The sequence below is a fragment of the Stylophora pistillata genome, chromosome 3 (genome assembly GCF_964205215.1).
Source record: "Stylophora pistillata chromosome 3, jaStyPist1.2, whole genome shotgun sequence".
Taxonomy (NCBI): Eukaryota; Metazoa; Cnidaria; class Anthozoa; order Scleractinia; family Pocilloporidae; genus Stylophora; species Stylophora pistillata.
In genome coordinates this window covers 15,145,791-15,156,713 of record NC_142521.1, presented here as the reverse complement: position 1 = coordinate 15,156,713, position 10,923 = coordinate 15,145,791, and the positions used below count along the sequence as shown (strand labels likewise).

The 10,923-nt window shown below is 39.9% G+C and overlaps 1 protein-coding gene across 1 annotated transcript; it reads right to left on the bottom strand.

The window, feature by feature from the left end:
• Positions 1-644: 644 nt before the first annotated feature.
• On the bottom strand, positions 645-10,814 carry LOC148734691 (uncharacterized). Its single transcript, XM_088753916.1, has 2 exons — positions 9,099-10,814; positions 645-8,743 (listed from the first exon to the last, which is right to left on the bottom strand). Exon 2 carries the CDS (start codon positions 4,558-4,560, stop codon positions 4,141-4,143), a length of 420 nt encoding a protein of 139 aa, XP_088610042.1. The 5' UTR covers positions 4,561-8,743; positions 9,099-10,814; the 3' UTR covers positions 645-4,140.
• Between the last annotated feature and the right edge of the window lie 109 nt (positions 10,815-10,923).

Here is a 10,923-nt window from a genome sequence, read left to right as displayed (position 1 = left end):
CGTTACTGCGAAGTAATACATACTTAACGCATCTCGAAATAAAATTCACGAAAATATTTCCTCAATTGCTAAATGTAAAGTCGACCTTAAAAAACTACTCAGGAAAGAATCAAGTAAAAAATTACGGCACACATGTTAGGCATGCACACCTGTTATTAAAACTAGAGATGTTAACTCTAGACTTGAAAAATAATATTCCACATCACTTAGGTTGGTATCTGTAGTACCAATTTGAAAGTATAACGAAACAATTTCACTCTAACGGTCTAAGCAGACTACCTGGGACGCTGCCTTATGCTACCTATGCTCGCTGGTTTCGAGATGGTACTTCACCCGCAAAGGTAACACCTCCCAATTGGCTATCTACCATCCCACAGCAAACCAGCGTGATTGAAAGAGCCTTTAGACCAAAGCATCCCAAAAAATATCGTACCTAGGCCTGCTGATTCAGATTCGATCCCAAGGCACATAAGTCAATTTGACTCAACGAATGAAATGAAAGCGCTGGAGCTGCATCATATCGTGCTCCAGTAACTGGCTTCATGTTTTCAATAGATATCAAAGACTCTATTTCACCTCGTCGTTTCATTTCTGTTAGGGTGCAATGTTGTAATCAACCAAGCTTGACATTTCAAAACAAAATCAACAAACTCTAAACTTTTTTTACTTGCTCAATATTGTAAAATCATCATTGGAAACGTATTCCAGCATCTTGTTGACGATAGAAGTTGGCTTAAATAATACCCTTTTGGAAACTGTTCTATTACGTTTTATCTAGCTCAAAACCAATTCAAACTGTTAAAATTAAACCCCTTAATGTCTTAAAGGGAACTCCATCATATTGATATAGACACTACATGTATATGGCTAACCTGCAAAACACCTTTATCGGTCTTAAAAAGCTTGGAATAAAGTTTCCTTAGGTGTTAAAGACCAAATTCGAGTCCAGGAAAGGTTTACTTTGAAATTTTCACCAGTATCATAAACGTGCTCTTTATGCGTTGTTCAACCTTTTAATTCCTGTTGTAGCATTTCTGTTGGACTTTCAACTCTTTTGCGACCTTAGATATATTTTGATTGTAACACAGTCTCTACGATTTTCGAACCCTCTTTTGGAAAATTCTGGATGTCACCTTTTACCTTTAAATTATGAGTTCATTGGAAGATCATTATACCTCCATGACTTGACTAGCATTCTACCAAGGTTATGGTATCGATTTGGAAGTTGTGTAAATCAAAAAACATCGCACAGAAACGTTCCATAATATTTTCCTTTACAACAGCAAGGATAATCGATACTAATACTTTTTTATACCGAAAAATTAAATCACACTAATTTGTGCAGACGTTCAAAGGGAACCTTCAGTCATCCTTAAATCGAACAATGGTGGAAGAGCTCCGCTCAAAGAGAGACTAATGTTTTCATTAGTTCAATACTGCTTTGAATTTCGTAATTGGAGATTCAATTTCGAAAGATAAATACAGTCATTTAATCCTATTTTATGGATCAAGGGGACCCTGAGTGATGATGGCATACACAGAAGCACGTCGATTGCTGCTTTTGATGTTATGAGCAACTATTTCCCACTTTCAGACATAAGACCATGAACCACTCGATCAAGCCGTCTCCGCTAAGAGGAAGAACTTTTCAGTTTGCAGAGTTTCACCACGCACATCAAATTGTCAGACGAAAAGTAAACAATTTGTTTTTCATCCGGAGACACTGCCATACATGCGACGGTGTCCAGTGGAATTCTTGTAAATCCAACAGCTTTTGACTCGATTGCATCCCAAAGGAAAACCATGCCATCGATACCATAGGAAATAAAATAACGATTTTCCTTAAGAAACCGACAAAACTCTATTTTACCGAGATGGCCGTGGAGGACTTTCTTGAAGGAGTTGACGTCTGATGCATTTCGACGATAGACAAGAATTGTGTTTGCGATGCAACAAACAAGAAGCTGGTTGTCAGACGAGAGAATACATTGACTGAACCCAAGAGAGTGGTACATTTACTCTACGTGGAGTGTTGTCAATAAGTTACAAGAACTTTCACCATATTTCCAAATCTCAATCTGATATTTACCGCACAGCATAATCTCTTGTTTGTCAGATGAAAGGCAGCAACATTCAACAATAAACAATGCGTGTGACTTCACGCTGCCTGACACGAACTTCTCCTCAACGTCCCACACATCGCCACGCGCAAAGCTTTCCAAAGCCTGGATACAAAAGAGGAGTGAGGGGCTGTCGCCTGAAAATGTAAAGGACGAAATTGTGTAACCAAATTGTTCTATAAATACTGTGCAAACGTACTCCACATGGTTAGATTCGGTACAGGTATATAGCATTAACCTGCTTCCTTGGTGAATGGCAACAAGCTGTCCGTTTGGAGAAAACGCACAAGTCTTCACTTGTGCGTCAAAATTTTCGAGAGGAGACTGGGAAATGAAGCTGATGCCGTCTTTAGCTTCAGCGGTCCGCCAAAAAGAAACCCTCCGATAAGAACCAACGCTTAAAACTGTATTAGTTGAACAAAAGACTGCTGCGATTGTTTCTTCCATCTCAGGCGATTCTACTGGTGATTCTTGAATAAAATTGAAAGAGCTGAATAAATTCGAAAAAAAGATGGCCTTCTCTTCTGTATCACTATGAAATAAATAGCCACACCCGTGTTGCTTTGTAAAATAAAGAAGGAAATTGCTTGACACATTGGTTAGAACTGTATTAGTCTGGAGGGATAAAGCGTGCAGCAAACCATCATTGGTCAAATAAACCAAATAGGAGTCATCATTTGTAAATGAGAAGCGCAAGACTTTTCCAATATCGCGTTGAGGCGTTTCCTGATAACACGAGAGCTATCGATTTCTTTTTCGCAAAATGTGTTTGTTTCGAAAACCATCAACTCCTAAAACCAAATATCCTCCTGGTGAAAGAAAACTGAGAATATCTTCGTTGACTACACTTTCGACATCGTGAAGCCCCTCTGGAAAATTCGTGTAATCCTTAAACTTAATTGATCCGTGCTGGAGTTCTTTCACCAAGTCAGGGTGGATCTTCATCGTTTCTTTCTTCATAAGTCTTAGCTACGGCTCCCGTACTCGCGATCTCAACATTTTAGCAGAATATCTTCTCGGTAACGTATAAGATGTCTGTCGAACTGCATACAGTTCCTGTTCAAGCTGTTGTTCCAGTTGATTTCTTAGCTTTCGTGTGAACAGATTCAGCCTCAGCCAGCGGTTTTCCTTCAACATCAAATTCTCTCTACCTTTGAGCTTAAGCTTATTCTCCAACCACTCCGTCCAACATTGAGCACTTTTCACCTCACGGTATCCGTCTTGATTTAGTTCCATCTTCATCTCATGCATACGCTTTCGCTTCCTCTTTATCAGTGTCTCAAGCTCATTCTCCAGTTCACGCTTTCTATCTAAAGCAATCTTCCTATGGTTACAACCAATGATAGGCCACATTAGCTGAAAAGGCTTAAACTCTAGTTTAGTATAAGCCAGTACAAAATCCAGTACTTCCTCTCTTATAAGTAATCACGTAAGCTCATCCTTAGCTGTCATCATCCACTCCCACACTTCACTTGCCACCTCATTGCAAAGTTGAAATCGCAACTCGTAAAATTCTCGATCCAACCGCGTTTCCGGAAACTTGAGTTCCTGCTCCATTATCTCATCTCCCAGCTCTTCTATACCAGCCACTGAATTCTCCATCACAAGTTTTCTCAGAAGTCGCACTGTCCCTACACGCTCCTCCTGCAGGTGCCTCTCCCACCTGCAAACTTGTTTCACCATCATCTCCCCTTGATCAAGCTCTCGTCCTTGGTGTCTCTTCAACATTCGCTTTGTTCTTCTATACAGGCTAACTGATTCTGCATTTCAAGCACTCCCTCAACTGGTAACTTCAGCTCTTGTATTAGCTTCGATTCTGTTGGATCGATATCTTTAGCCCCGTTGGTCTTAAGTCCTCCCTTTATTTCTAAATTCCCTGCCAATTCATGCTCCAACACATGCTTTTGTACAAGTATCATCTCCAGCTCTCCTCGTAACTTTGTTTCCAAGTGGTTCATCTCTGAGCCCAGGTTTTTCTCTAGGTGAACCATCCGTTCCCGTAAAAACACTGCTTCAAGATCTAACATCCACTCCCACTGTAGTAGCAAAAAAGCTCATCCTCCAATTTCTGCTTCAGTTGAAATTCACGTGTCCGCTCAAGTCTCATTCGCGTTATTAGCTCCAGCTCTCGCACTTGTTCTAGCTTACTCTTCAGCTCATTTTCTAGTTTGCGCTCTGGCTCCTTTTCTTTCTCCAGGTCTCTCAGTTTCAGGTAGCTCTCTAGCTCACTCCTCAACTGGTCTCTTTTTTCGTCTGACTTCAGCTCTTGCCATCGTAGAAGTAACCTCAGAAACTCATTCTCCAGCTCACGTTTTTTCTCTACTTGGCTACCTATTTCATACTCTATAGTCACATTCTCAAGCTCTTTGATTCGTCTCAAAGCACTTTCAAGATTAAGGTTCAGTTTTCGTTTTAGCTCTTCAGTCAATCCCAGAAGCATGTCTCTCTTAAGCAGTTCTTCTAGTATCTCCTCTAGTTTGACGGTAAGCTCAGCATTGAGGTCTAAAATCCACTAAAGATATCGGTCGACTGTTTAAAGCAGCCCTTGTTAGTGAAAGAAAGCAAGTTTGGATTACTGTCTGTGAGAATCAGACAGTTGTCATTTTCAGTCTGGAGGGTGGCAAGACGAAGACCATCGAGCACAAATTTAAAGAGCCAATAGGAATTGTCTTCTTGCCAGTCTTAGATGTCGTAGCTGTTTGTGATTCTTTAGAGTGTGCGCTTGTTCTTTTTGCCAAAAACGGGGACGGAGTGTTAGCTGTCAATTGTCCCAAAGAGATATCGCCAATACATGTGTTGAAGTTGATATTGAAGTTCATTTATTTGTTTAAGCGGGTTGATTAATTGGCAGCTGTAATAGCTGATGTGGACCTGCTGTCCTAACCCACCCATCCCACCCCAGGGGAGGACATCCATCACACAGTAATCTCGTGTGTGGGAAATTAACGTCTCCTGCCCCAACCCTGCAGGAGACGGAACCTCCATTTATTCGTCCCTATCCGAGAAGACTAGAATATCTAACCATTTCTTGATGTTATAGAAAGGTAGCAAATTCTTCTCAATTATTTTAAGACCTTGAGTGTTTGTCCGGCCGGGGCTCGAACCCTCGACCTCCCGCACTACAGTCCAGCGCTCTATCCATTGAGCTAACCGGGAGGCGGTTGTCATCTTTTCAAGAGGTTGTAAGTGCCATTTTCCTTGCATCAAGCGCCAGCATGCTATACAAAATGAAAGTGACACTAAATGCAAGTAAAGATGGCAGAAATTCGTCAGCTGTATTGGAGGAGGTGGCTGGTCATCGCACACACCCCACTCACAGTAATGAAGATGAACCAGCTGCTTCATCAAAGCTTTCACGTGTCAGTAGCCTTTGGAGTGTTGCGTCGGCGTGTTTTATTGCTGATGGTGGTAGGTTTCGTCCTATACACACCAACGCAAGAGTTTCAAAATTGGATGGAGACCCTCCGCAATGGCCACAAAGTTTACGGTTTCACTGAAAAGAGACTAGGAGAAATTTACAAATGTAAGGTCAGAGCTATGGATTACCCGTCAAAGATTAAAGCGTTGGAGCAAAGAAGCAGCTATTTTGAAAACTGGCAAAATGAAGTCGCCGACAGGTTACAGGGAAAGAAGACCGCCAGCATGGGAAAGTATGGTACTCCTACAACGAAAACCATGGAGAATACAAGGATATCCTCAGAAGGGAAGAGAAGCATAGAAGGTCTTCTAAGAGAACATGGCCTTGAAAGTAGGCTAAATGAGTTCCAGTTCACTTCTGTTACAACGCTTCGTACAGAAGGCATGTTCGGGTTATTTTACTCATACACGTTAGCACAACTAATACCTCATTATAGGAAATGAACGATGCATGCCATGCAACGAAAATACGGCCATTTTAAAGATGTTTTGTTTCTTTGTTAATTAAAATTGAAGTGTTTTACTGTAAAGACGCTATCCATGGTTAAAATAATGCTAAACATGCAAAACGTGTAATATTTAAGGTTACACAAGTAGTAATAAACGGCTAATCTTAAAATATATGCCGGGAATTCTAAAAATTACCGGGAAAGTATCGAAAATATTCGAGAGGATGATCCTAATTTCCGGGAAGACTTGAGTTAAGACCTAGTATTGCTCAAACAGCGTTTGTTAGAGTTGTCACCCCCCCTTAAAAAATTGTTCAAAAGTTTAAAAGATGATGGGCATGAAATCTCTATGGAAAGTACAGTGAAGAGTAACAGAGAGTTTTCCTCTGGTTTAGAGAAAGTCACAGTTTGTATGGCTAGGGGGCTATTAGGGGCCTGGGCTCAACTGGCACTGGTTAAGGAAGTGGTAAAGAAGCCTGAATAACACAGTTATAAGAAGTAATTAAGCCCAAAGAGCATTTCATTTTGCATTTCTCCAATACCTCTCCAAATTTGCAACTAACGGAAATTCATGCACATATGCTTCCTAATTCTAGCTTGCATCAATATGAGGCCCAGAAATTATCTAATTTATAGCTGTTACAGGCTTGATTTTTATGAGATGCAGAGTTTCATCTAATTACCACAAAAACGTGACGCTAAGGTGATCAATTTCAGTCTTTCAAAAGTTGTCTGATCTAACTTTCGAAAATTTGAAAACTTTTTTGTCGAGTTTAAAGGTCAAAGAAATTGAGACGCGTGTACAATTCTGTGTCGACATTAGCACGTACTTTATTGATAAAATAATACAATAAAAACACTAGCGGCCCATGTTCAAATCTCACTGATTATTTTTCAATATCCTGTTGATGCGTGTGGGCTTTCAAACTACTGACGGCGATTTCTCATAAAAATCAATATCTCCGGTTCTACTTGGCCTAATAGTAAGTCCCAATCCCTTAAAGCGGTAAAGTTCTCTTTAGCTCAAGCTAGTGTTAACTGGAAATTTGTTACTAACGCAACTCTTAATACAATAAAATTCATTTGAGAGGTGGAAACGCAGGTAGATGAGAATTGTTTTCAATTCAACTACCAGTATGTTTTAAAATTGTCACATAACCCGCACCGCCCTATTACCCGCATTGACGCTTGTTTTAAAGCAAAATCAACAGATTACCTGCGGGTAAACAGCCGGAAATTACGGTACTCTTTCTTGAAGAGAATGAAATGAAAAAAAAACTGAAAACTGGTTTCCCTTTATGTTTAGAATGCGAGAAATACTTTGTTAACATATGAACAGGGCCTCGTGTTTCTGAGTTTCAGCATTTGAGTTGCTTTACAAATTTAGAATACTCTAATCAGTCAAAAGGAAAAAAATACACTGAAAGTCTAAAACGATGAGGCATTTTAACAAATTATCTAAATACCAAAGACAAAGACTTACGTTCCAAAACTGAGATAAACCAACATGGAGCTTTAATCATAAGCTTTAAATTACAGAACTGGTAGAATAAAGCGAGATCGGATGACATCTCAGTTATACAGCACAGTTTTGGACGTGTAATCATTGGAAGAATTCAGTGTAACACCCGCTGTCATATGTACTACTCAAATCCAAAGCCGTAGTCTTAAAGGTAATGTAGTGTTTTCCCTACTGTTTTCTTAATCCAAGAGCTCTATGCGTAATAAGTATGAGGCTGTGTGGAAATCCTGCCAAATCGTTTAATCGATAAGAGCATTGCTGCATTAGAAATTCTCTTTATTGCATGCACAACAACGACAGAACCACCAAGAAGCTGGAATACCGAAATCTTACGCTTTTGCCCTCGCTCGTCGCCAAGGTCGCGGTTAAAAGGGATGACTCGAAAGGACCTCATTAAATATTCTATAGAAAACATATTTTTATGTTTTCTTTGGTTTACATTTTATTGGATTTTCACTACAAATATGTTTTCTAGAATATTTAATGAGGTTCTTTCCAGTCATCCCTTTTAACCGCGACCCATCGGGGCCAAAGTGTGTCCGACTTCTAAACTGTCTAGGACATCTTACTTTACTTTTCACAGCATAAATTAATGAACTTACAATAGCTCTAAAAGACCCTGTAACGCGTTTGTACTACCACATGACTTGCAATTTCCGAAACTTGCTTCGTTTGCAGAAGTTATTGATCAAACCCACCCTATCTCCGGGATGGCTTCCGGTTTCAGCCTCGCTTGCAAACGATAACTTGTCAGGATTACAGGGTATGCTGGGAAAAACGAACGGTCGATTGAAGTTTCAAGTATTAATAGATTTTTTTTTTTTTTTTTTCACAAAAACTTTGAGTGCGTGGAATTATATCAAAGCATTCTTCACTTCAGCTCTCCCAGTAGTTTCCTTCGCAGCCGTCTTTCGGGATGTCTGGGGGAGCGTTGCGTGACATCCCGAAAGACCGCTGCGAAGGAGACTACTCTCCCAGTAGCCTTCAATTTACTCAGAGTTCAGATCTGAAAATATCAAGGATCAGAAGTCGGATCATGGATTTCCTCAGCAAAAATTTCGTAATCACTTAGGAATGTTCTCCTCATTCGCTCATTTTGTGTGTGTACACCTGCCGGCTTTTCTTCCCTTTGCGTTTGTAATTTTTACCCAAAATAAGGGGGGGGGGCGGGTCTCCCGGGCCCTCCTCTGGATCCGCCAGTAATAACGACCCCCTCCTGCATCCTCCAACACCATCTGGCGAGCGTCAACAGATATGTAAAAAAAACATCAACAATAAGCTGCCTGTAGGTATTAGAAACTTAACTGAGTACATTCCCTTCTGTCTTAGTGTGAAGAGATATCTTTTATGTGGAGAGAGAGAGACAGAGAGAGAGAGAGAGAGAGAGAGAGAGAGAGAGAGAGAGAGAGAGAGAGAGAGAGAGAGATAGAGACAGAGAGAGAGAGAGAGAGAGAGAGAGAGAGAGAGATAGAGACAGAGAGAGATAGAGACAGAGAGAGAGAGAGAGAGAGAGAGAGAGAGAGAGACTTCATTAGTATGTACATTTACAATCTAATTAAGGATAGAGTGCAGCTAGATCGAAGTACTTACCTTAGCGATAAGGATCTTGTGATCGATCAGGTCCAAGGCTTTCCTGTAATCAAATAAGATAGTTCTAACAGAAGAGCAGTTGCCATCTGCAGCATTCGTCCAGCAACGAAACATTTCCAGCAAAACTAGGGTCGTAGAGGATTTCGGTACAGCGCCGTATTGGCGATCGTCTAAATTTCGTAAAGCGGCGGGCTTGACTTAATTAGTAACGACTAAATCCTCAGCCAGATTACAAAGACATGGTGTAAGGGAAATAGGTCTTAAATCCTTCTTTACGTCTTTAACGAGTTTCCTTTTAGGGATTGGTGTGACATCGGCAAGTTTCCACATGCTGGGTAATCGTTGTTCCTTGAAGTAGGCATTTAAGATTTTAGTGAAGGATTACGCAAGAAACACTCCGTATTTCCTTCAAAAGCAAGTTAGGAATACCATCAGGGCCACAGGCTTTAGTTGAATCCAGCTTGCACAACAGTTGGTAAACCTGATGTTCGGCAACTTCAGGGAATTCTGGTGCGTCCTCCAAGGGTAGTGGCACAAAAGGGTCATCCATCCGGTATTCTTCTAACAGTTCTAGGAATGCGCAATTGTGAGGAGCTTTAAGCAACAAACACAATTTTAAATTTTTTCCCTTTTTTTTATTTCTTATCTGTATATTCTCATTTTTTAGAGTTGATTTATAGTGTAGATATTGTATATGAAGAACCTCACTTTGTTGGATACTCTGCAATAAATCATCATTATTATTATTATTATTATTATTATTATTATTATTATTATTATTATTATTATTATTATAACAACAAAAAAAGAGTAATTTCGTTTGAAAATCCACATGAACATATTTCCAGCTATCGCCTCTCGAAATTTTGCTCGGGTGGTTAATGTCTTCATCAAATCACCGAACTGGTTTATTACCAGTCTCAAGAGGTCCAATATTCCCCAGGACTCTGGCCTCCAACCCAGACCTCCTAATTGCAGTTCAGCGAGTAGGGTTCTTTGACTTCTTTGAATGTTAACTTATGGCTGAGTACATGTTCCATCAAAGCTGATGGTACTGATTGAGTCGAAATATCAGTTTCGGTACATTCACTATACAATAATTTCATTTTCACACCAAGATTACTTGATGCCTTTGTATTATCTAGAACTATTTATGTCCAAAAGTGGCGTTCGACGCTGATAGTTCTGTTTTTACTGTCTTCCACTTCATTGAAATCCCATCCAATTACTTAGGAGTATAATTACAACAATTTAGAGACCGGGAATTTCCTAAGACTGAAAAATCATGTAACTTTAAGAGTATTTCATAATGATTAGAGGGTGACCTTTCGTGTTTTGCTTACGAAAACAAGGGGTTTTCATATTTCATTAAAATAGTTCCACCGTTACCGATGAGAGTAATGAATCAAAACCATCTACGTGATAGATTTAGCCCTCTGCACCTCATATTGTATTCTTATCACATGTAAAATCATTTGCGCTTTCCATTTAATAAGAAACCCAACTGAATCTGAATTAGGTAATTCGGTTTATCAAATGAGTTGATAATGAAAATTGGCCACCGTAGAGTTTAAAATTTGACGTTTTGAGCTTTAGCCCTTCTCGGAGCGAGTAACGAAGGGCTAAAGTTCGAAACGCCAGCTTTTTAACTCTTAACGGTGGCCAATTTACATCATCAACCCACTTGATAAAACCAAATTACCTTGTTACCCCCCCCGACGCAGCAACACAGTTTCTTTAGAAACTTATCCCCTTTATTCATGAATCTGAATAACACGAATTCGGGAAATGATGACATGTAGATGTTCAGCGGTAATGTCATTTC